Source organism: Carassius carassius, chromosome 2 (assembly GCF_963082965.1).
Source record: "Carassius carassius chromosome 2, fCarCar2.1, whole genome shotgun sequence".
NCBI classification, from domain to species: domain Eukaryota; kingdom Metazoa; phylum Chordata; class Actinopteri; order Cypriniformes; family Cyprinidae; genus Carassius; species Carassius carassius.
Window position 1 is genome coordinate 11,589,894 of NC_081756.1, and position 25,680 is coordinate 11,615,573.

General features: G+C 38.8%; 3 protein-coding genes across 5 annotated transcripts; 2 read left to right on the top strand and 1 right to left on the bottom strand.

Annotated features, from left to right (window-relative positions):
- Positions 1-8: 8 nt before the first annotated feature.
- On the bottom strand, positions 9-2,175 carry LOC132102710 (E3 ubiquitin-protein ligase CCNB1IP1-like). Of its 2 annotated transcripts, none has more exons than XM_059507331.1 (5): positions 2,091-2,175; positions 1,540-1,843; positions 1,301-1,447; positions 578-734; positions 9-359 (listed from the first exon to the last, which is right to left on the bottom strand). In XM_059507331.1, the coding sequence occupies exons 1-5, from the start codon at positions 2,114-2,116 to the stop codon at positions 205-207; spliced, it is 789 nt and encodes a 262-aa protein (XP_059363314.1). In that variant the 5' UTR covers positions 2,117-2,175; the 3' UTR covers positions 9-204. The 2 variants fall into 2 exon arrangements, with proteins under 2 accessions (XP_059363314.1, XP_059363322.1); XM_059507339.1 differs by having other exon boundaries at positions 1,960-2,172.
- Positions 2,176-5,672: 3,497 nt separating this feature from the next.
- Positions 5,673-12,281, top strand: LOC132102725 (sal-like protein 1). The gene is made up of 3 exons (XM_059507351.1): positions 5,673-6,109; positions 7,848-11,002; positions 11,138-12,281. The coding sequence occupies exons 1-3, from the start codon at positions 6,034-6,036 to the stop codon at positions 11,360-11,362; spliced, it is 3,456 nt and encodes a 1,151-aa protein (XP_059363334.1). The 5' UTR covers positions 5,673-6,033; the 3' UTR covers positions 11,363-12,281.
- A 2,020-nt stretch (positions 12,282-14,301) lies between these two features.
- Positions 14,302-25,677, top strand: LOC132102732 (Y+L amino acid transporter 2-like). Of its 2 annotated transcripts, none has more exons than XM_059507364.1 (10): positions 14,302-14,497; positions 15,901-16,524; positions 19,066-19,191; positions 19,299-19,443; positions 22,544-22,667; positions 23,311-23,414; positions 23,537-23,633; positions 23,826-23,975; positions 24,740-24,923; positions 25,015-25,677. In XM_059507364.1, exons 2-10 carry the CDS (start codon positions 16,029-16,031, stop codon positions 25,092-25,094), a joined length of 1,506 nt encoding a protein of 501 aa, XP_059363347.1. In that variant the 5' UTR covers positions 14,302-14,497; positions 15,901-16,028; the 3' UTR covers positions 25,095-25,677. The 2 variants fall into 2 exon arrangements, with proteins under 2 accessions (XP_059363347.1, XP_059363354.1); XM_059507371.1 differs by lacking the exon at positions 14,302-14,497 and adding an exon at positions 14,734-15,052.
- The last annotated feature ends 3 nt before the right edge of the window (positions 25,678-25,680 follow it).

Below are 25,680 nucleotides of genomic sequence, written 5' to 3' on the forward strand. Positions count from 1 at the left end.
TAATATAGGGGTTTTTCACATATTTTAATTAGGAGTTATTTCCCACAGTAAGGTCATTTACATTAGTGGAAACATGTTTGGAGTATTTACTGTATAACACCTTCTTTAAACTGTGTAACAGCTTTATCAGTAAATAAAGCAATTGAAAAAAGAAAAAAACAAAGAATTAAACAAAAAAGCATCCTAGTGAAACTTAAATCATACTTAGTTTTTCTTGATAAAAGTCTGGGTTCTGTCTCGGGTGGGTGTGCTGAACTGGAAGAAAGTTTTATTGTTTTCTGGCCCCAGTGAGAAGAACCTGTCCCCTTCTGATCCCAGGAATGAAGGACTGCTATGGGGAGAGCGTGGTTTGACCAAACCTGATGACAATAAATTGCAATGATTTTCATACACTACTATGCTTTAGAACAGTCAATCACCTCTGAACAATTTTAGTCTCAGTGGGATAAAGAACTCTCGACATGATTTTATTTATGCAGGTTTAAAAGTATACAACTACAATAATTAGTTTAAATAAGGAACCATTATATTTGTTTCTAACTAATGCATTTTTTTTTTCGTTTCTTTTTCACCTGACCTGTAGTAAAAGAGTGGGATATGGGATCTTTCTCCCTCGTTCCCAGCGTATGCATCCGCAGTGAGTCGAGAAGTCCCTGCAGCTTCTGATATTGCCTATTTTGTTCATTCAGTCGCTCCAAAACCTCACTGTACTTCCGCTTATATTCTTCCAACACCTGCAGAATGTAAAAGTTGAAGATGAGGAAACTGTTAAAAGAAATACAAAAAAGCATCCCTCTCATGCTTCTATATATACAGTACCAACTATAACCAATGATTTGATAACTTGATTGCATGTTTCTTGTGATCTTAAACTTCTGAACTAAAGTCCCGTAATTGCTTCAAGGCTTGAAATCACAAAGAATTATTATTATAATTTTTCTTGGGATGGTGAAATTGATGAGTTGTGATATTATGAAATGACAGCTTAAAATGAATTTTATTTATTATAAATATGATACAAAGCTGAATTTTCACCATAACAAATGCTCAAATAACTTTTCTTATTATCAGTGTTGAAAAAAAGTTGGGCTGCTTAATATCTGTGTGGAAAGCGTGATACTTTTTTAATGAAAGGAATGTAATGTAAATGTAAATGTTGAAGAACCAACAATGTTTCGTCTTCCATTTCTTCTTGTCATTTCATCATTTTTTTCTATTATTCAAAAATTTGGAAAGAAGTTATTTTGAGTTACTGTGTGTGAACTGCAAGTGTGGGCATTGGTTTGATCGTGTTTGAGACCTTTTTCAAGGATGCGATCTCCCCTCTTAATGCATTTAACTCGAGCTCTTTGCTCTGGTTCTGCTGGATCATAAACTTCTCCATCTGAAGCACTTGTCCCCCAGCCCTGGACAAACTGTACTCCATCAGCAACCTCTCCTGGTTTACCTGAAAATAACCACAAGCAAAAGTGAAAAATGCAAGGTGCATCAATCCTAACTTTTTCTGTTTATGGAATTGCAACACTGCAGACATCAAACCTGGTAGGTCCAGAAGTCTAGCGCTTTATGACTGATTTCCAAAACAGTTTCAGGCCGTAATCCGACCAAAACCATAGCCTTGTATTGCTCTGAGGGTGCCAGCTCGGTTCTAAGCACGTCCAGTTTGCCCGAGAGCATGGAGGAGCACGCGGGGCAGATGGCAGGTGTGCGGCTGAACTCCTCTGAACCGTGTTGATCACAGAAGGCGTGAGAGCAGGCCGTGACCCACGCGAACCCACTCAGCTTTGCCCGGCAGTTATGCAAATTACACAGCAAGGTGAATTTAGGTGCAGACATCGCGGTTCTTATGGAAGGAAACAGAAATGTAAACTATTATGTCTCTCAGTAACGTAATATGTATGTTGTCTTACTGGTTAAGCTAACGGAAAAATTATAAAAAAGGATATTTTAGCGCTTTACGTTTAAGCTGGCAAAGCGCGGGAAAAGTATTCCAAAGCTTCAATATTTCTGAATACTAAATCAAACCAAAGCGGTTATAAAATATACATCCCTTTTCGCAAGTATGAAGCTTTACAAACTGGATAGTTTACCGGAAAGTTGCGGGTGTGTTGCTCATTATATTTACAGTCAGTCACCGATAAATTCACCGCGTGGGTTTTAACCTCCTGAGACCCAGAAAAAAAAAAGTTTTGTGAAATTTCCCCCCCCCATGTCATTAACGTACATTGTTGAGAGCATACGATTTATTATTATTTAAAAAATTGAATGACAATTTATGGAACATTTTATTTTATGCATATGTTATGTTAGAATGGACAAAAACAAATTATTTAAAAATATATATATATATTTAGGATTAGGTAACGTTAATACGTTTCAGAACGGTAATTTTATGAATGATATAACAATGATTTGATATAGCCTACCATGTCTTTATGCAGGATGTGTGAAAAATTGCAATAAATGCGTTTTCCCACTGTATACAATGTAACTATACACTGTATCTAATTTGAATATTAATGTGTTCTTGGGGCAACATGTAATGAAAAAAGAAGTGTAGCCTAATGATGGGAGTAATAATTGGCAATATTTTCATAATAATATCTAATATTTCATAGGGATATTGAAATATAATTGATTTCCCTCTTCATTTGAACAATTGTGATGCACTTTCAATAACACTTTTCTTTTCCTCAAGACCAACAGAAACATTCATAAACAGTGTTGGGCTAGTTACACAAAGAATGTCATATATTAATCATCACTAGTTAGGCCTACTCCTTTCAAAAGTAATATTGTTACTTTACTTATTACTTTCTGGAAACTAATTAGTTACACTACTAGTTAAATTACTTTTTTTCACGCCCCACAGAAGTTATAACTGTGTATCTTCCACATGACATTCTTCTAGAATGTTACTTACAACACATTTCTGCCTCATCATTTGACCAAAATCCATTGGATCGCAGTCAGAATTTATTAATAGTGACTGATTCAAGTAGAAGTGTTGAATTAATCTCATTAATTATCATGTGTAGCTTAAAGCTAATTGTAATTTCTCCATTACATATGACTATTTCATTATGTTTTTTATCAAATCACATTAGTTTGTAAAAAACTGTTTAATTTTTCAAAGGGATTTTTAGTTATAGGCCATATATAGTATTTTAATAGTATAGTATAGTTAAAGTAGGCTACCACATGCTGATTGGATGGATGTGGGTGGGATCTAATGCCAGGTTGAAGTAAAGCCACAACTTATACAACAGTGTTCAGATAATTTTTTTTCCTGACAAAATCAATATGCAATATTTCTATCTACTGAATGTAAGCTTTTCCATATTCCATGCTTAAATCAGCCGGGTTGAGGCATCAACAGTAACTAAGCTATTTTATGGATGTAACTGTAATAATATTACTGAAATCTTATTAGTAATTAGTTACAGAACAAGTAATATGATTACTGTTACTACTGCCCAACACTGTTCATAAATAATGTTTACGTACTCAGAGGAAGAATAATAATAAAAAAATAAGAAAAATTATGTTCATTGGTCAAGTAAGTTGCACTTAATAAAATATGGTTTTATCTAAGGAAACAGAAAACATATTTCATGATGGTAATCCCATATGTGTTACACACTATTCAAAATTATGTTTTTAAAATAAGTATTTTTGGTCACTAAGACTGAATTTATTTGAAAAGTACTGTATAGAACAGTAATACTGTGAAATATTGTTAAAATTTATAATGTAATTTATTCCTGCGATGGCAATGCTGACTTTTCAAAAGCCATTACATATGTTCAATCAATTTATAAAATAAAAAAAAGTTAGCATTTATTAGAATTTTCTGTAATAATGTACAAGTCATTGCTGTCACTTGTAATCAATGTAATGCATCCATATTACTGATCTTACTAACCCAGACCTTTTGAACTATAATGTAGTTTTTATTTTTCTAGCCCAATGATTGTTCAAAACGCATTAAATATGCTGAAAGTGATCACACGGAGTGTTTCCTGAAACACTAGTCTCCTCCAGCATATCTCTATAGCCAAAATACATCAAAGGCCTTCTCAGAAGAGAAACTACAGATACAGCATTTCTCCAAAGTGTCAAGTGCATCAACCGGGCATGAGAAAGGTATTAGTCTTGAACAGTGATCTAATGACCTTTTTCTGACTTTTTTCCTCAGTTTTTCCTATATATATATCCCCATTTTGGCATTGTTTAGATTGACTAACTACTATCAACCAAAATTATAAGCAAACACATATATTTGGAAAATGGTACTTCCTCTGAAGAGCATTATGTAATGCGAATCATTCAATGTTCTGTCTGATTTGATTGAACGAGATACTATTTTTAGTTGTAGGAATCAAGCAATGCAAATTCTTAACTTTAATGTTTAGAAAAATTACCAAAAGAATGCAAATTAGCCTACATTCTGTCCACCCAACCAAGCATATTTTCCCAATCAAATTCAGCCAAATGTAGAGTAAACCATTCCAATCTGCCAATAGTGATGAGTACTGTATATAACAACAAATTAACAAGTAGAAAATAGAAGCAATGCAACAGATGCATGAGAGCAATAATGGTTTTACTGTAGCCTATACTAACTGTCTCTATTTCTTTTTGAATTATTGGTTTGCCTTAAGCATACAGTATAGCCTAATATTATTGTAAGTATTTTTATCTGCATGAACAAACACACTCAAGTATAAGAAAAAAACTGCCTAATGGTCAGCGGACAGCTTGGCCTTATATGAGACACAGTGCAGGTCAGCTGCATGTTTTTGATACATCTAATTAAAAATGGCTTTTCACTTCATCCCTCCTCCACGTGGTGTATGGGAACAGAGGCGGGGGTGAAAGGGGGGCATTGTGCGGAGAGGCAATGGATCCTGGGGGTGAGAGAGAAAGAGATGCCCACTCAACTGTGTCCATGTCGCCATTGTTGGAAATTCCCTTCCTATTCAATGCATTTTAAATAGAGCTCCGAATATTCGGACACACCGACAAAGTGAGCGATCCGCAGGGGGTCTTTACTCCAGCAGCCCGTGCATTTAGTCTATAAACCGCTTGACGTATTATCTCATCCCATCACCTCCCTTAAGTTAAGTTATTTTTTGCTTTCATAGCATTTTTGATTATTTTTTAAACAAAACTTTAACATCTGGTGTATTTTTTACAAAGACGTTCTTCCACTATCTCTTTCAATATAAGCTATACTTTTATAAGCTACTTTATATTTGTCCATCCTTCTAGGTAACCCGATAACATTTACAGTCATTTTTAACCTTCCTGTGAGTCAGATGATTTGCAATGAAGCCTATTGAGATTTCACATAAATCTTGATAGTCCTGCCAATACAAAAGCTGTCTGTCGTTCTCAAATCTCACTGGGTGCAGTAAATGAAGTGTAGTCATTAAGTTGTTTAAACAGACAGATGTCAGAATCCTGAGGGGTATAAACTCCTCTTTTTTGCATACATTACAAGCATATGTTTAAATATAAAAAGGCACGGAATTTCGTTTTGATTCATATTGGTATATAACTCAGTTGTCTAAATTACTAGAGAGCTGCTATTAGCATTAAGAGAAACGCAAAAGAGGGAGAAAGAAAGAAAAAGAGACGGTGTTCCGCGCCATTGAAATGCAAATGTCAGAACAAGGAGAGATTGTATTTGTGTGTGTGTGTGTCTTTGGAGAGGAGAGGGGGGTCCGCAGAGTGGACAAGTTTGAGAAAGAGGGGACTTGTTGAGGAAAAACAGCCACACGCACTCGCCAGTTCACACAGCAAAAGCGGACGACGCCATGGTTCGCTTCAGCAGCCCACACAAATTTTAAGTTTATTTTTATTTTTTTATCAACTCTTTCAACAGAAGCCGATGTTGTCTTAACGCGTTCTGCAAGGTGGATTATTTACGATCAAAGGAGTTCGATACTCAGTTACTCAATACCAATCTTATAATTTGGGTTGCGAAGTTGATTGATGTCCGTAACTCTCCCCGTCTGCTCGTGAATCATGTCACGCCGGAAACAGAAACGGCCCCAGCAGCTCGTTAACGCGGACCCCGGTGGCACGCGCTTGATGCCGCAAGGTGAGGAAATCAATCCTTTGTTAATTATTTGTTACCCTGGCTTGGACTAATTGATAGTGATGTTATATATATATATATATATATATATATATATATATATATATATATATATATATATATATATATATATATATATATATATAAACAACGACTTGTATAAATGCGACTGGTTAATTAAAAAAGCTTTTTGCATAACTAGTTTTAGTTTACCAAGAGCACCTGTTATATAAATAATAATGTTGTATACTTTTTTTCTTTATTGCTAAAAATAGGAACTATTTATCACCTGACGAATTATGATACAGGTTAAAATGCGCTTGTGCGTTTGGCCCTCTACTCAGTGAGTCATTGTTTAAGAGCAGCAGCACACATCTCACATTTCTAACATGACCTGACTTTTTAAAAATAAGTAGTTTACTGACATTTCCCACTTAAAATGTCTGCTATATGTGTTATATTGAAAGAAGGTTCTTGAAGACAAGTTGGTCTAAAGGTGTTCAGCCGTATGGCTGGCCATTATGTTTACATTAATCACTCAGGGGCCATAACTGCATTAGCTTTTCACTAATGCCAATCCTCCAAGAGACTTGCAGCATAGTCAGTTTGATTGCTGGGGGTCTTTTATACATTTAGAGGAGTCTCCTATTCAGTGTGAATAAGGTATAGGCAAGGGGGAAGGGACATAGGGGGTGTTTGGGTAAAGATTAATCTCTTCTCACTCTATTCTCTGCCTTTTCCCTTATTCTCTCTCTCATGTTTCCATGTGCTCCTCTTTTCTGCTCCCACCGTGCACCCCCCCCCCCTTCCCACTCCCTTGCCTCTATTCACTTTGTACCTCTGCTCAGTTGGGGGTTCCACTGTTAGAATACAGAGAGGAGAAAGAATGTACCATTGCATGTATGCATGCATGGATGGAAGAAAACTGTAGCTAAAGAATCTTAAAGATACAGCACCTTTGTGATTCGATTTCTATAGCTATTGGCAAGAACAGGTAGAAAGTTTTGAAGGTTTTTTTTTAGAGTTGAGCATTTCTGGTGCATTTCAGCAGATCTGATTTGACAAGTCTGTGTACAGTCATTTTCGGTATCAGTATGCCAGAGAATGGAAATAGTTAATCTGTCAGTCAACCCACTATTTTCCCAACCCCCTTCTTCTAGTTCTTTTTCTGCACTCAAGATTCTAAAAGAATTTGACCTTAGAGCTCATGAAGTTAGGTCATCTAGCCAATCAGAGCGCATGGACATTGCCCAAAACCCTTTCTATGCCCTGACCTCTGACCCTGCATGGGGTCAGGGGGGAAGGGTGAATAGAGAGATGAAAGATGTAGTTGATGGACAGAGGGTTGGGTTAAGAGGGGTTATGGGTTGTTGTGGTGATATCTATTGTCCTCTAAAAAGCATTGCAATAGATGCAAGCTGGTTGGTGAGTAGTGGCAAAAGTGAGGACAGAAGATGTGAGTGTGGTATATGAAGGTTGTGATTTAAGGGTAAAAGATCTTTAAGAATGTGGAATGACAAGTGGTATTCAGCGTGAATTCAGGTGAAAGAATTCTGTTTACACAGGAGTTCGCCTTAATAGGAAGGCTTTCTCATAACTCGTTCTTATAGATCTCTGTTAAAACTATTAATATATTGAATTAGGACATAATAAAACAATGCGACAACATTACGTTTTCAAATACTTGTCATTGTCTGATGAATCAGTGCTATATAATTATTAACCCTATTTTTTTTCCCAGATGACCAGCTACCAGTGAAATCTCCATCCACCTCTCTTGCCTCTGAAGCTACCTCGTCATCTTCCTCTTCCTCTCCTACATCCCTTCAGGACTGTCAGCCTCCTTTGGCCCCAAGACCATCTCCTGGTGGCCTTCACGCCCCCTCGCTCCCCAATGAAAGCTCATCTCCTCCCCACTGGCCAAATCACATTGCCTCATATTCTACATCTCTGCCTAATGCACACTCATCTCTTTCTCCAGACTTCCCACATCCTTCCCTGTCCTCCCAGACCCACTCTCCTCCCCCTAGCCAGCAGAAATCCACTCATATTCCATCTCATCAGCCCCACTCCACTGTGATGTCCCCACCAATGGGTATTTCTGCCACCACCACTACCTCCTCTTCCTCATCTTTATCCTCTTCATCATCAATGGGTGCTCCCCCACATCAAGGAAGTCCTAGTCCCATCCACCAAACTCCTTCATCACCTTCAGAGCAACTCCAAGTGCCTCCGACCCTCGCTGTACTATTAGAGGAACTTAGGGTCCTGCAGCAAAGACAGATTCACCAAATGCAGATTACAGAAGAAATATGCAGGCAGGTGCTGCGCCTAGGTGGAATGGTCAGTGCCCAAGATGCACCTCAGGGATCTGTGGAGGGTCAACAGAGTGATCCAGGCTCTAGCTCCCCACCTAATACTGTCTCTGGTGCCTCTTTAATTACCCAAGCTCCTACAACCAAGTCCAACATATTTCTCACAAATGGAACCAGAACTCCTTATTCCACAACTTCATCCTCAACATCTTCCTCATCCTTAGTCACCTCTTCAGCCTCTGTGCACCCCCTCTCTCTAACGCTAGGACTTCCACCTCGCTACCTCAATGAAAAGTCTCCCAACACCTCCATCAGTCATGGCAATGGCATGAATTTCCAAACTCCTCCGTTGCCAAGGGTCAGCCTCTCCCATGACCAGCTATTTCTCAGTTCCACTGTTAGTACGTCAAACGGATCTTCAAGCTCCTCTTCAGGCCGCCAGCAGCACACCTGCAGGTTCTGTGGGAAGGTTCTAAGCAGTGACTCCTCACTACAGATCCATCTGAGATCCCACACCGGTGAGCGTCCATACCAATGTCCAGTCTGCCTTAGTCGTTTCACTACCCGCGGCAATCTCAAAGCCCACTTCCTTCGTCACCGTGAGCAAAATCCTGAGCTGTCACTCTCTCTCTTGCCACCTGCTCTGTCTGAGCAGAGCCAATCAGGATCTGGCTCAGGGCCATCACAGAGGCGCAGAAAACGTCGAGCAGAGGATGAGGAGACATTTGGGGTTAAAGGTAGTGTAGGTGTGCCAGATAGTTTAGCTCTTGGTTTCCTGTCTGGGTCATCTCATCCATCTCCCTCCTCCCTTCCGTTACCACCCAGTGTTGATCTGGCCCTGCTATCCACTGCCCACTCTTTGCTACAGCTTAACCGAGCCTCAGCTGCAGCTGCTGCCTCTGTTTCCACTAGTGTGCAGTCATCATCTTCATCCATCACCTCTTCTGCTATGACTGGCCAATTCAAAGGTGCGAAGCAGCAGAGGTTTGATGAGAATACACCACCACACTCTACTTTACATCCTGGTTCTCCATATTCCCAGCTGGCACACCTTCCGAAGATTCTCTTCCCATCAGGTTCCTCTGCCCACCATCCTAGCCTTGCCCTTCTTCGCCCTCCTCACCTCCCTTCCCCTCACCTCTCACTTACCTTCCCTTTCTCCTCATACCCCAAACCTCAAAACTCCTCTCCTACATCCTCCTCCCCTTCCTCATCCTCTGTCACCTCTGACACCTCAAAGCTGCAAAGACTGGCACAAAAGTTAGAGAAGATGCCCCTCCCAAAAAGCACCAATGAAGGCCATGCTCACACTAATGACATATCCACCACCTCAAGCGCTAATGCTATCTCAGTTTACAGGAGGGAGATGATGGCGGCCTTAGGGCTGAATCCGAGTCCCAGCAGTGAGCCAGCCAGCCAAGAGCTCCAAGGGTCAACTGCCTCCTCTTTGGTTCCTAATCAGTGTGGGGTGTGCCTCCGTGTCCTTAGCTGCTCAAGGGCATTACGTCTCCACCAGGCCACTCACTTGGGTGAACGTCCATTCCCCTGCAAACTCTGTGGCCGCTCCTTCTCCACAAAGGGAAGTCTAAGGGCTCATCTAGCCACACACAGAGCACGTCCAGCCAATGCACGTGGACAAAATTCATGCCCGCTCTGTCAACGCAAGTTTACCAATGCCGTGGTACTGCAGCATCACATTCGGATGCATCTGGGGGGCCAGTTGCCTCCAGAAGGTAATGGGGACCTGCAGTCAGAAGAAGACCCTGGTCAGATGGATGGAGTTACTTTACCCAAAAACCTTCAATCTCTTCCTCTAAATATGAGCATGTCTTCCTCTGCTAGCTTACTGGAGTCTGAGGCTAGCCTAAGAGTTGCTACATCAGGTGATGCAGATCAGCTCATGGAGTCAGATCAAGATCATTATGACAACACACCTGAGACTAGTCCAGCTGTCACCCTGGAGAAGGAGGACCCGTCAGGAGAAAATAGCTCAGCTGACAATTCAGTTCCAGCAGATGAAAACCATTATGGCACAGTCCATCACAGCAAATCTCCAATTGTCAGTGGCTCTGCAGAAGAGGATGAAGAAACACCCTTATCTCTCTGTACCCGGACCAACTCCCAGGACACCTTATTTGATAAAAAATGGCTCAATGGCACTTCACATCAAACAGTGATCACCGGGCCAAACCCTAGTTTAAACTCTGAAGCTCTAAGTCTATCACCTGCCCTCACTCCACCCTTCAGCCCAGGGCTGTCCACTGATTCAAAATCGGACCAAAGTAGCAAGCAGACAACACTTCATGTGAATGGAATAGACCGTGTTCTTGAGCCCAGTGATGGTGACTCTCACCAAGCCATAGAGAATGATTCTTTGCACATTCCAGACAGAGCCGTGGAGCAGAAGGTGAAAGCTGAGGATGCACAAGAGTCTGCAGAAGAGGATCAAAAAAAAGATAGAGAAAAGAGTGAAGGGACATCATCAGAGACTCTTGTAGCCCCTCCACAGCCACAGCGCTCAGAGAAACCTTACAGCTGCACAGAGTGTGGAAAAGAGTATGCTAGCCGCAGTGGACTGAAGGTACATAGATTAATGTACTACTTTAAAGAAGATGGAATGTTAGATGACATGTTTATCTTTGAAATATTCATTAACTACCCGTGATATTGTGTTTACATTAGAAACAAGACTTCTAATTTTTGTGTGTTTCAACAGGGTCATATGAAAATCCACAGCGGAAGTATGAATCAGGTGGCCAGTAGCACATCCTCACAGTCCTTTGAGGGAATAGTTGTGGAGCGTACAGAGGAGTCAACCCATCGGAAACTGAGAGGAGAAGATGCTAAAAACAAGTCAGAGGAAAGTACAGATAAATTGTCCTTGACTGCGCATCCGGTGTCTACCACTGACAGAGATGACAGACCTGAAGACACTACTTAAAAGAATGCGATTAGTTAGGTTTTAGCACTATCCTTGTTTACTGATTTCTATGACAACCTTTTTCAGCTTTGTGGTTAGCAGTAGTTTATAATTGTTTGATATTGTAGAATATCAGTAAATCAGTCCATATGTAATAGTAGTGCCTTTTCATGAAGAGAGTTAAATCATATTGATAAAGACTTAGTAAGTCTTTCGACTTAAAATTTCAGGATGCACAGAAATTGGATCTTAAAAATAGTATTTGTGTATAACAAATGACAAGCAAATTAATTATCTGTCTAAGTGCAATTTCAGAAATCAATTTGGAACTCCAGGATATACATAAAAAATTGTTGTAAAACATTTAAAATATATATATTTTCAAGCAAACTCTAGGAAAAAAGGGACTGACTTGTGTGAAATAAGAGAGGATTGTAGGGATCATACCAAAACTGATCAACTGATGTGCAGCTGAATGTAAATATCAATTTTGTTTCATGTACCCTGTTTTTTTTATCTTCTTTCATGCTGCTGTACTTTGTAGGTATTTCTCTAAATAGCTGCACTATATCTGTGACTGCTGAACTCTTATTGACAAAGGGGGTTTATGATCATGTTGGGATTGTATTGCTGAGAGGGTCAGATTTACTTTCTGCACAAAGCCTGTTCTTCAGCTTTCTTGATTTTAAAAGCTCCACTGATTTGTTAGTATTAAGGAATTTTATTTGATTAAGAAAAACAGCAAATCAGATCAGTTCTGATGATGGTACAGATGAGCAATTGCTATAGATTTAAGCTTTCAATATTTTTGTAATCTTGAAGGTTGAAGCAACTTTGTTGGCCCTGTTGAACTCTATCAATCTTTGTGTTGTAATTTTCATGGATGTAATTTGGTCCTAACTTGTCAAAAAGAGAAATAAAGTCAAAATGAATGTCTCAAGATTTGAGTTTTGACTTTTTTTTAAATCTATGTACATTATTGTAATTGCACTGAACACAAAACTGCCACCTGTTAAGCTATTTTCAGCATTAAATGAGGCTTTTTTGTTCTTGTTCCTGTTCCATAAGGCACTTTGTTCTTTATCAATTGCCCCCCCCCCCATTAAAAAAAAGTCTGCTTCCTTTAATGTTTTAGTTTCCCAGATTGATGGTGTGAATGTTGATGGCTGTATGTGTGTATGCTGTGTATGTTGCGTGTGTGTGTGTTTGTTCACACACACACACACACACACACACACACACACACACACACACACACACACACACACACTTGTGTAATGCAATTGAGTGTGCAGCTGTACAGACTTCACTCCCTCCCCTCAAACACCCTCTTGCTTTCTGTCATGCTCTCTTTCATATGCTCGCTCTTTCATTTTCTCTTTCATTCTTTGCCTCTTTCACTCTCTTTCCACCCCCCCCCCCCCCCCCCCTGTGTAATGCGGCTGACACACAGGAAGCTCTAATCCTCGCACAATGTCCCCCCTCATCCCCCCTGAGCGTCTCTGCGCGGGATGAAGGGGAGGTGGAGACCGACCCGGCCAGCTGTCCCTAAAATGGCTCCTAATCCTGCCTCTGCCAGGCCCTTGAAACCATGACAACCTGTAACCAAGGAGAGAAATTTTGAGGTTGAGAGGGAGACGAACAATGAGCCAGAAACAAGGCATGTGGTAGAAGTTTGTCGACATGCATTCAGGAAGGGATAAAGACATGTTTCAATCAAAAATAAGGAAATCTTCAAGAGACAATGCCAAAAAATGTGCCAAAATGTAGCATCTTAAGAGGCCAAAAAAGCATCAAGACGTGATGAATGTTTCTGCAGTGAGTTGTCAAAGATCTTTAAAAGATGAATTTGAAATCAGTGGATGTAAAGCTTTTTTCCATCTAGGCTCGGCACTTCAGGTGGTTCATAAACCAATAACTCCACAGTTTATTTGTAAATGACTGTACAACAGCATTTTGTTTATGTTTACTTTTATGATGTTAATTCAGACTTTTTTTTTACGGGAGTTTAGTAAATATCTAGTCAAAAACTAGTTCCAAAAATAAAAACTAGAAGAAAAAATCTGGTTGCAATAATATAAAAAGATAACATCTAAAGTACTGAAGTAGTAGTAAAAACAGCAGCAATTGGAAAGCGCTTTGCAAGTCAGAAAAAATGGATGTGGTGTAACATCCTATTTTGACCACACGGTGGAGACACATACACAGGTGTGTACTGTAAATAATCCAGTCATTTAGAGAGTTACAGAATACTATATTGTATATTTGAGTAGAATTACAACATTCATAAGGCAAGGTGTCTGAAATGCAAGCCAATCATAAACTGTTTGAAAGGGATTTTAATCTTCTCTTTCGAACATCTCCAAAGCAAAAGCTATAAGCTGTAATATCATCTTATTTCATTGGTCTTTTTTTTTACTCATGTAGATGACTTCGGGGCTAGTTTTCACATTTTACCCAAGTGAATATTTCTCAGGGTATATTTTATTACTATTTGTAAGTATATTATCAGAGATGTCCAGTTGTTTATTTAATACACTGAATTCATATAAATGTATATAGCCTATCAATTATTTAAAAAATAATATGACAAAAGTACATAAAATTACTTAATATTTAAAAGTAAACAAAAAACTAATTCAAAATGTATACTATATCTACATTTACATTTAGTCATTTTAGCAGACACTATTATCCAGAGTGACCTACAAATGAGGACAATGGAAGCAATCAAAATCAGCCAAAAAGCAATGATATGCAAGTGCTATAACAAGTCTCAGTTAGCTTAATGCGGTACATATATGCACATATGTATTTATATTGTACTAGTATATTTTAGTATATATAATATATACTATAAATTTAATGGTTCAAAAGTTTAGAGAGCTGTGCTCTGTCCCTTTTCTCCTCCCCTTACTCGCTGTGTTTGCAATCTGTATTTGACTCACTGAGAGCAGAAGTTCATCAATCTACCTCAAACTACTCGAGCGCACAAACTGAACGGAAGGGAACTCAAGCGCGAGCCGAGACCGTATGACTGAGATCTCACACGGCGAAATAAACATGAGCTGCAAATCGACCTCGAGCGTGTCTACGAAAATGAACGGCAGATAAAGCATCAGCATCCTGATGCCAGTTCAGCACCTGGAGGAAAAGGTAATACAAAACTATTCCACTCAGCTCTTGCGTGTTTGCCGTCATTTAAAGCCAGAATTATTATTTCATTAAGTTTTAAATTACACATAACTCATTGGGAAAATGCATATTGTATGCTTACATGTTTTAAATGGACTTTGTACATAATTATCATTAATTTATTATAAACATTAACCTTTAGTTTAAACAAATTAGTTTACATAATGCACTGATGAAAATAATTTTCACTTAATATTCTGCTTTACAGCAAGGCTATAGTGGCTTAGGCTGTAACCTTGAGTGATTTCGTTTTATAGTCATTTTTTTCAGAGCACTTATCAGCATGTCCTGAACCTTGCTCTCCGGTCCCTAAAGATCTTGCATTGGTGTGGCTGTTTAATTATCACGTGCAGTAATTACCTACTGTCCACTCACTAACTCAGTTCTTTAATCATCCTCTCTATCTCTTTTGGTCTTTCCTGAATGCAGCCTTCTTTTTTTGTGATAAGACCTTCCCGACCATTACCTAGGACTTTTAATCAGATCTATACGACTGCTGGAGTTAGTGTGTGAAAGGTGAGAATTATTCCAAGGGCCCAATATAATTGCGTGCAACAATTTTAAATTCTAAGTATGATTTCTAAAAAATTTTAAACTACCTTTTTAAATTTTTGAATTTAAACAATTAGGTCACCCAGAATCCTACAGGCCTAATGTATAATGTTAGATAGCCACATCCAGTGCAAAATCCCCATTCACTTTCCATTCTGATTTCATGATGTTATCTTATTAGTTAACCTGTGCCAATATTAGGCCTTTGTCAGCGTACAGTTTGGCATAGTCAGCATCAGTGTCACTCAACTTTGAGCTTCAAATATACAAGCTGTCAATTAACTAGACATGTGCCTGTATGTGCATAATTTTCATACTGTCATGTAAAGATGTTTCCCAGCCTATGCTCTTTTGAGACCACTGAACCTTAAGGAGCATGTGATATATCAGCATGCTGATGCACCATGTTAAAAGCCTGAGAGAGCGAGAGATAAAATGAGAGAGCTGAATTGGACTTGACTTATTAAAAATCCCTATACTTGGTCTTGGTTGACTATAGATCAGGTTGATCAATGTCCACGTCAGGGATGGCTGTTAGCCGTTGGCTAAGACACACCAATCCTGTTCTCACGCAGTATTGGAATATGAGCAAGCTGGATGTTTTTCTTACATGTAGACCTTTTTCTCTGTGCAGCTCTGTTTACACACTTTTAAAAAGCCATTTGCCATGGCGTCTAATGGATCCGTAATAGCTATGTGTACATTTGAATAGCAAGAGTGTAAGCTCTTTATGATTGCCCTGTTTCTTTGGAGATTATTAAATGTGCCTGCATGTGTGTGAATACTGAACACTCTTCTTCTGTATCTCCCAGATGTCTCCTGAAGATCTCAAGAATTAGCGGGGAACTTTTCAGACCTTCTTTAAACTCTTGTACCTGAATGTAGAACTGGTCTAGATAGTCTTTTTTTTAATCATCCAACCTATCGGCCCTTAAAAACAATGGCGTCTTACAGCCCTGCACCCACAGAGGAGCAGTCCTCAGAGGTGTCCAACATAAACCTGAAGGCAAATGGCTCACAGGAGTCCATGAAACTGAAAAAAGAAATATCTTTGCTCAATGGTGTGTGTCTCATCGTGGGAAACATGATTGGCTCTGGGATCTTCGTCTCACCCAAAGGCGTACTGATGTATAGCGGCTCCTATGGGTTGTCTTTGGTAGTGTGGACAGTTGGTGGGATCTTCTCTGTGTTCGGGGCACTCTGTTATGCCGAGCTCGGGACCACCATCACCAAGTCGGGTGCCAGCTATGCCTACATCCTGGAGGCATTTGGAGGCTTTTTGGCTTTCATTCGTCTATGGACTTCTCTTCTGATCATCGAGCCCACCAGTCAGGCTGTGATAGCCATCACCTTCTCCAACTACATGGTGCAGCCCATCTTCTCCACATGTATAGCACCCTACGTGGCCAATCGTCTGCTGGCTGCAGCCTGCATATGTGAGTTGATGCATTAGGATGTGTGTGTGTATATGATTGGGAGTTGCTTTTATAGGTTATCTGTGAAGGTTTGCATACTTCAAGTCATCAAGAACAAAATTTGAGCAATGGAACTTAAAAGGCATCAGAATGCATCAGACGAGTGCTGCTGATGTGGAGGGTTGCATTCACGTGATTCGTCTCGCTCAGCCCAGACATGCACAATTGCACAAAAAAATGCAAACTGAAACAAAAAATGACAATTGAACTGGAAGTTCTTGAAATGCTTCAGAATTTGAATCTGAATTTTTTTCACACATGTAATTTAGATAAATGGTTTTCAATCCTGGTCCTGGGGACCCACCTCACTGCACATTTTGTATGTCTCCCTTATCTGGCAGGCTCAGATGAACTCATGGAGCTCTCACCTAATGAGCTGATGATTTAAATCGTAAGACATGCAAAATGTGCAGAACGGTGGGTCCAGGACTGAAAACCGACCTAGATCAGTGGTTTTCAACCCTGGTCCTGCATTGACCCCCTCTAATCAAACACACCAGAATCAGGTCATCAGCTCATTAGTAGTGAATCCATGACCTGAAATAGTCTGACATTCATAAAATGTATTTAAGCAATACCAAAAAATTTAAGTTAATCTGATTGCAACATTCACATGCACGCTTCACTGTAAGATAAAAAGCAATAACAAGAAGCTGCTGATTTCTGGAAGGTAAAGTCCTTCTGATTAACAGTCTTGCCCTCATGACTAATAGCTAATGTCAGCTCAGTTTGGAATAGAGCCAAAAGCATGTTGAGAGGAGAAAAATAGTTGTCTCATCTAAAATCTTATGCCAGAGATACACTTTCCTCACAAATACAATGTATACTTTCTTCTGATTATCTCTATTATAAAGGACAGTAATATTTACAATGTAAATATTATTTCCTATTTAAAGAGTTCAACAAAAAAAAATTATTCTGTCATCATTTACTTGTTCTCATGTCATTCCAAACCTTTATGACTTACTTTGAAAAGTGTTGGTAGCTAAACAGTTTGGTGACCATTGACTTCCATTGTTAAAAAAAAAAAAATAAATCATTTCTCTCTCTCTCTCTCTTTTCTCCCATTTATCTTACACAGACAGAAAGAATATCTGAAATGGATCTGGGATGACATGGGAGTGAGTAAATGATGAAAAAATGTTCATTTTGGGTTAACTATCCCATTAAGCACGCTTAATATTTACATTTAATTAAGAAGCCTATATAAAATAAAATATAATCATGTTATAACATGGCCATATTCCACAAAAAAGAAATAGTTCACCTCAAAAATGAACATTTTGACATACATACTCATGTCATGCTAACCACATGAAACACATAATTATATATGGTTTCTATACAGTGGAACTGAATGATGTTAGTTATATATATATATTTTATTATTAATTATAAAAGAGGACATAACCATGCAGGAATGAGACACGTATATGCCTGTGTGCTATCTGGTCTCCTTAAGCAGAGAGACTCTAGATTAGAAATGGGCGTGCGAGCAGTTTATGAACTTGAGGCAACATTGATAGCAGCTATAAGAGATAACATGAAGTTGGAGCAGGGCTAGAAAACATTTTTTTTGGAATGTAACCCAAGCTTAAAAGACACCGGCGAGGGTTTGTGTGATAGAGAATTGTAACATCCATGAATTATATAGTTTTTTCCCTGTTATTTAAAGTGTCAGACTCTCAAATGGTTCATGGAATACAGTATCAAAGAGCAGGTGCCTACAGCTGGACTTTCTGTACAACAGAAAAATAATAATATCCCGCTCACACACGCAAACTTTAGTGCTGTCCTAAGCTGTTTCACTCTTTGCAAAACAACCAGCAGGAGTGCTAGAGTCAGCAGCTCTGTTTCCTCAAGCCAGGAAGACTACCTTACAAAAGACATACACATGATCAAACACTCGCTCACACGCTCCCTTTGTCTGAACCTCTCACACAAATCAAGACATTCCAGGGTCAGAGCAAACTGACCCCTGAAGATCGTTGATCCTCTTGGAAAACAGGGGAAGACCGTATCCATTTTGTGTTATGGCAGTGATGTTGTGACTAGACTCAGGCTCCAATTCACAAGAACACCCATGTGGATCCTTAAAGGGATAGTCCACCCAAAAACAAACAGTCTGTCATCATTTACTCACCCTCATGTCGTTCCAAGCGTGTATGAATTGCTTTCTTCTGTGGAACACACAGAAGATATTTTGATGAATGTTGGTTACTAAACCATTTTGGTTCCCATTGGATTCCTTGGGGGGGGGGGGGGGTACAACTGAAGTCAATGGGAATCAAAACTGTTAATCAACATTCTTCAAAATGAAATATTTTCAACAGAAAAATATATGCATACAGGTTTACAATGACATTAGAGTGATTAAATGATGACAGTAATATATCCTCGTACATATCCACCTTGAGCACAAAAACAACAGGGCCTATGCCAGTTGCAAAATATATATATCTAAAAACAGTTGTTTCATCTTCACCTGTGTTTGTTCTGCAGGCTTGCTGACCTTTGTAAACTGTGCCTATGTGAAGTATGGAACACGTGTTCAGGACTTCTTCACCTACGCAAAGGTCATTGCCCTCATCGCTGTCATCATCACTGGCCTGGTCAAGATATTCCAGGGTAAAGCCACTACAGGAAACTTTTTACTCCTGTATAATGGTTTTAACTTTGTATCTGTATATATAATATAATCTGATTATGCTGGTTCATGTGTGTTTGTGGTCTAGGTTACACACAGAATTTTGAAGGGCTGTTCTCAGGTTCATCTCAGGATCCAGGTGATGTGGCTCTGGCATTATATTCTGCTCTCTTCTCCTACTCTGGATGGGACACGCTCAACTTTGTCACAGAGGAGATCAAAAATCCTGAGAGGTAATTTATCTATAAGTGAAATTAATATTTTTATTTTAGCAAGGATGCATTAAATGGTTCAAAAGTATATCTATCTATCTATCTATCTATCTATCTATCTATCTATCTATCTATCTATCTATCTATCTATCTATCTATCTATCTATCTATCTATCTATCTATACTGAACTAAATGATAAACACAACACTTTTGTTTTTCCCCATTTTTCATGAGCTGAATTCAAAGATCTAAGACTTTTTCTGTGTACACAAAAGACTTATTTCTCTCAAATATTGTTCACAAATCTATCCAAATCTGTGTTAGTGAGCATTCCTCCTTTGCTGAGATAATCCATCCACCTCACAGGTGTGGCATATCAAGATACTGATTAGACAGCATGATTATTGCACATTATTGCCACAATTAATAGGCCACTCTAAAATGTGCAGTTTTATCACACAGTACAATGCCACAGATGTTGCAAGTTTTGAGGGAGCGTGCAATTGGCATGCTGACTGCAGGAATGTCCACAAGAGCTGTTGCCTGTGAACTGAATGTTCATTTCCCTACCAAAAGCCGTCTCCAAAGGCGTTTCAGAGAATTTGGCAGTACATCCAACCGGCCTCACTACCGCAGACCACGTGTAACCACACCAGCCCAGGACCTCCACATCCAGTGTCTTCACCTCCAAGATCGTCTGAGACCAGCCACCCGGACAGCAGCTGCAACAATTGGTTTGAATAACCAAAGAATTTCTGCACAAATCGTCAGAAACTGTCTCAGGGAAGCTCATTTGCATGTTCGTCTCAACCTGACTGCAGTTTGTCATTGTAATCAACCTGAGTGGCTCATATTCGATGGTGTCTGGCACTTAGGAAAGGTGTTCTCTTCACGGATGAATCCCAGTTTTCACTGTACAGGGCAGATGGCAGACAGCGTGTATGGTAGTGTGGGAGAGTGGTTTGCTGATGTCAACATTGTGGATCCAGTGGCCCATGGTGGCGGTGGGGTTATGGTATGGGCAGGCGTATGTTATGGACAACGAACACAGGTGCATTTTATTGATGACATTTTGAATGCACAGAAATACCATGATGAGATCTTGAGGCCAATTGTTGTGCCATACATCCACGACCATCACCTCATGTTGCATCATGATAATGCATGGCCCCATGTTACAAGGATCTGTACACAATTCCTGGAAGCTGAAAACATGGACCCCCCGGACCCCCCAATACAGTAAAACTGCACATTTTAGAGTGACCTTTTCTTGTGGCCAGCCTAAGGCACACCTGTGAAATAATCATGCTTTCTAAGTGATTAGTGAGGCAAAGCCAGTGGCACGCCGTGATCGTATAGTGGTTAGTACCCCGGTTCGAATCTGGTTCACGGCAACCCTTTGCCATTGAGCATAAGGGAAGGTTTAACACTTTGGGGCCTAATGGTTAGAGAGCTGGACTAGTTACCAGAAGGTCACTGGTTCAAGTCTCGGTGCTGGCAGGAGTTGTAGGTAGGGGGGAGTGAATGAACAGTGCTCTCTTCCACTCTCAGTACACATGACTGAAGGGCCCTTGAGCAAGGCACTGAACCCCCAGTTGCTCCCCGGGTGCTGGATATATAGCTGCCCACTGCTCCGGGTGTCTGTTCATGGTGAGTTCAATTCTAACTTGCAACATCTTGGGCATTGTGCTGTGTGATAAAACTGCACATTTTATAGTGGCCTTTTAATTGGGGCCAGCCTAAGGCACACCTGTGCAATAATCATGCCGTCTAATCAGCATCTATAGCATATAGATGCATATATATATATTTATTTATTTATTTATAAGTTGCTCCTTTTTCACTTCTGTTAAAGGGATAGTTCACCCCAAAAAGTCTCATAAGCTTAATTGATTTGGTCTAAAGACTGAGGAATTAAGGATTATTTCAATTTGAAAACTAAATATAAAATAGCTACCAAAATATTGACTAAAAGTAATGACTAAAAGTTGACAAAAATGCAATGAATTTTTTCGTTGACTAAAACTAGACTAAAACTATGAAAGACTCAAATGACTAAAATGTGACTAAGACTATTAAAGGCAGGGTAGGTAATACATGTATAAACAACTTTCTTCCAAATTTGTTTAAACTTTCTATATATATCAATGCATAATTAAAATGTAAGTACTCTGATAAAAAGAGTATAAAAATCGAGTGACTCTAGACCGTTTAATCTGTATTAAACACAGCTCATTATTTCCATTTCGGGCGAAACATAGGATTGGCTTAGGCGACTGTCACTCTCTCGCAACCATGGCAACCACCTTTTTGCCACACATGACCTGCCCACTTGCGCGCACGTTTGATTTGAGGAATTCAACAGGCACGGATCCTAGGAATAGCAAATCAATGGCAGAGAAACAGCAAGCAAAATTCACCGTACCAGCCTATGCAGTTAGTGAAGGCAAACCAGGCAAAAAAAGGAAGACAGTAACAGTACTAGAAAAGGCAATGAACAAAAAGTCTTTGGATAAACAAAGAAATAAAACGCGAGTTAAAATCGGCGTGGCTTTCCAGCGATGGCGAGAACTGAGGGAACTCAAGGGGCTGAAAAGTGACTCCTTGATGGCTTTATTTCTGCTGGACAGGTAAATCTTTCTTTTTGTATTTTGATCATACATATTTTTTTCATGAAGCATGTGTCATTAGCACACGTAGCTGCGTAATATAGCTAACATAACATTACTTAGCGAGCCATAGTAGAGGCTTTGGAAGGAGCCCAGAAGGGAGGGGGTGGAGTGAATGGAAATAATGAGCTGTCTTTAAAACAGTCGTGAGAGGTCTACAGTCACTCGATTTTTATACTTTCTTTTTCAGAGTACTTACATTTTAATTATGTATTGATATATAAATAAAGTTTAAACAAATTTGGAAAAAAAGTTTTTTATACATTTTTTTTTTACCTACCCTGCCTTTAAGCAATTTCGTCTCAAGACTAAGACTAAGACTAAATCAAAAATGCCTGCCAAAATTAACACCGTCTGAGAGTTGTAGGCTTAATTGTAAAGGTTTACAGGCCAGGAATTGTATGCATTATAATGCTTTCTGCTGCTCTCTGGTGGTCATCGTATTTTGCAGAAATCTCCCGCTGGCCATTGCCATCTCCATGCCCATTGTCACAGTGATCTACATTCTTACCAATTTGGCTTACTATACAATCCTGCCCATTCCTGCCATCCTGGACAGTGACGCCGTGGCTGTGGTGAGTAATCTGAGGTGGGCATCAAAATTGTTCATCAATATAGATTCATCTTTAAGCTATTCAAAATTTTGCTTTTATAAATTTTTTTTAAAAAGTACAATAAAATAACATAACTACATGCACTACTGTTTGGGGTTTGTAAGATTTTTAGTTTTTGAAGTCCACAAAGTTCTCACCATGGCTGCATTTATTTGTAAAAACATTAATTTTGTGATATAAAATTATAATTTTAAATAACCGTTTTCTGTGTTAAACTTTTTTATTTTTATTTGTATAATTTCTGTGATGGTAAAGCTGTATTTTCAGCAGTCATTTCTCCTGTCTAGAGTGTCACATGATCCTTCAGAAATCATTCTAATATTTTGCTTAATATAATATTATTTTTTCGTCTTCTTTTGTAAACAGAAAGTTAAAAATAACAGCATTTATTTCAAAATATCATTTTTGTTATATTATTGTAAGTGCATTTACTGTAACTTTTGATCAATTTAATGCTTCCCTGCTGAATAAAAGTGTTCATTCTTTAAAATAAATAAATAATAATCAAACTCAAACTTTTGAACAGTAGTGTACAGTAGTGTAAAAAGAAAAGAGAAAATTGGTACAATAGTCTCTAAAGGCTAATAAAAGTTTTAATTCACAGACATTTGCAGACCAGGTATTTGGGTATTTTAATTGGACAATACCAGTCGCTGTTGCCTTCTCCTGCTTTGGGGGATTAAACGCTTCAATAGTGGCTGCTTCAAGGTGAGTAGTCTAACGTGTGTAGTTTAATCCGTGTCATTGTGGCCATCTGAATCACCACATTATTTCATCTCAGGGGCCATTTTCATTCTCTACTCATTTCTCATTTGCATATCTCCACTCAGGCTGTTCTTCGTGGGCTCCAGAGAGGGCCACCTGCCAGACTACCTGTGCATGATTCACGTCACCCGCTTCACCCCCATCCCTGCCCTACTCTTCAATGTCAGTTCCCATCTCCACTTCTGTCATAACATGCTGTATTACATGTGCTAATGTTCTATTTCAATCCTGTTTTTTCCTCTTACAATGATGTATTTATCTGTATTCAATGTCTTTAAAGTCATCATTAATATCTTTAAATCTAGTGTAGCTGTTCTCAGATGTTAATCTCACTAATGTCTTGTTGTGTGACAGGGTGCCATGGCTCTTGTGTACCTGTGTGTGGAAGATGTCTTTAAACTGATTAATTACTACAGCTTCAGCTACTGGTTCTTTGTGGGTCTGTCGATCCTGGGACAGCTGTACCTGCGACGGAAACAACCAGACAGACCAAGACCACTAAAGGTAAGCACAAATAATGAGAACGCTAAATCCAGCTACGCTTTATTTTTTATTTCAGCCAAACCAATGCAACACTCAAGTGTTTCTTATGGAAGCCAGTTTCTGCCTCAGGAAAAAACAGTTTCTGCCTCAGGAAAAAACAAAAGATGGAAATAAAAGTCTCACTGTGTTATTTAAAGTCACATTGTGAGATATATAGTTGCTATTGTGATAAAGCCTAGAAAATTGCAATTATGAGTAATAAAGTCACAGTTGTGACATGTAAATATCTGGCATCTTGCTGTTGTATTATATGCATTGTTATTATATATCATAAATATTAATGTATTATATACCATAAATATATTAATAAATCATAAAATATATGCAATTTTACGTTAGAAGGTCTGGTCAAAGGGTGTTTGGTAAGAATCTTAAATATTAAACAAGTAAATGGTATTTCATACTGTGTACCTTTTGTACTGTGTGATCTTAAAGGTATGTAATATTTATGAAAAACGATATGTTTATTTCCATAATGTTCATGCATTTCAATACAAAAGTTAAAGGGATAGTTCACCCAAAAATGAAAATTGTCATCATTTACTCATACAGATATTTTGAAGATTGCTGGTAATCAAACAGTTGGTGGTTCCCATTGACTTTGACTAGTATAAAATAAATATGACTTGTGCTGTGTGTGATGAACTACTAACAGAAATAATTTTTTCAAGCAGAACCACTGAATAATTATCACTCCTTTATCTTACCTTTTCTTTTTCTTTCAGCTCAGCCTGTTCTTCCCAATTATATTCTGCCTCTGCACAGTATTTCTTGTGGTGGTGCCTTTATATAGCGACACTATCAACTCATTAATTGGCATTGCCATTGCCTTATCGGGAGTCCCTTTCTACTTCCTGTGCTGCCATCTACCTGCCACACATAGGCCTATGTGGCTCAGGAAGTTTATTGGTAAGTCTCTTAAAGTAATTTAGGTTTACAGTTCATTGCTCCTAAAGCTGATAGGTGTCTGATATGTCTATTTTCGTTTCCTCTTCACCAGCATCTTCAGGTATTCTCATTCAGAAGGTGTGCTACTGTGTTCTTACGGAGATGGACACGGAGGGGGAAAAGGCAGAGTAGAAGAGGAAAAGGATGAAGCCCTGACAAGAAAACCGGAATAAATCTCTGGACCCACAACTTGACATGCAACACACAAGCTGCTGATGTAATTAAACTCATTTTAAACTGGTTTACACGGATATCATTTTAGATTGAGTGTAAAAACTTCCCCTATGTCAAAGCAAGTCCTTTATATTTATTAGAGATATTTATACTACGTTTTGATCAGTTGAATGCTGGACTGATGGGGAACAGTAAACCAAGTCCTTGCATGTGAAGAAACTTGGATTTTGAGGTTGTTGCGGGGCTTGGTAAAATGATAAAATTATAGCACTGATCACAGAGAAATAATTTAGAGACATTTGTCCAATTGCTTTGAAACAGTTATAAACCAAATTCTTGCACATTAATTCATACACACTTAAATGTAGATGCTTGTACACTGAGAGTCTAAGACATTGTTGTTTGTTGAAGAAAGGAAATGCCAGTGCCAGTACAACATCTTTATCTTTACAAGTGTGTATATGAATATTGAAAGCAATATTTTCCATGTTTTTTTTAAAGACTGAAATAACCAATGCAGTGTTATTCTGGATTTGTAATAAAT

What these genes read in the sequence shown, in the direction of transcription:
- LOC132102710 (XM_059507331.1), bottom strand. Translation starts at nt 2,116, where the DNA reads ATGAGCAACACACCCGCAACTTTCCG. An exon ending in AACACACCCGCAACTTTCCG is followed by an intron (nt 1,844 to 2,090) that starts GTAAACTATCCA and finishes TCCTTCCATAAG; the next exon opens with AACCGCGATGTCTGCACCTA. An exon ending in ATCCCACTCTTTTACTACAG is followed by an intron (nt 360 to 577) that starts GTCAGGTGAAAA and finishes TATTGTCATCAG; the next exon opens with GTTTGGTCAAACCACGCTCT.
- LOC132102725 (XM_059507351.1), top strand. Translation starts at nt 6,034, where the DNA reads ATGTCACGCCGGAAACAGAAACGGCCCCAGCAGCTCGTTAACGCGGAC. An exon ending in CACGCGCTTGATGCCGCAAG is followed by an intron (nt 6,110 to 7,847) that starts GTGAGGAAATCA and finishes TTTTTTTCCCAG; the next exon opens with ATGACCAGCTACCAGTGAAA. An exon ending in CTAGCCGCAGTGGACTGAAG is followed by an intron (nt 11,003 to 11,137) that starts GTACATAGATTA and finishes GTGTTTCAACAG; the next exon opens with GGTCATATGAAAATCCACAG.
- LOC132102732 (XM_059507364.1), top strand. Translation starts at nt 16,029, where the DNA reads ATGGCGTCTTACAGCCCTGCACCCACAGAGGAGCAGTCCTCAGAGGTG. An exon ending in GAGATCAAAAATCCTGAGAG is followed by an intron (nt 19,444 to 22,543) that starts GTAATTTATCTA and finishes CGTATTTTGCAG; the next exon opens with AAATCTCCCGCTGGCCATTG. An exon ending in TCCCTGCCCTACTCTTCAAT is followed by an intron (nt 23,634 to 23,825) that starts GTCAGTTCCCAT and finishes GTTGTGTGACAG; the next exon opens with GGTGCCATGGCTCTTGTGTA.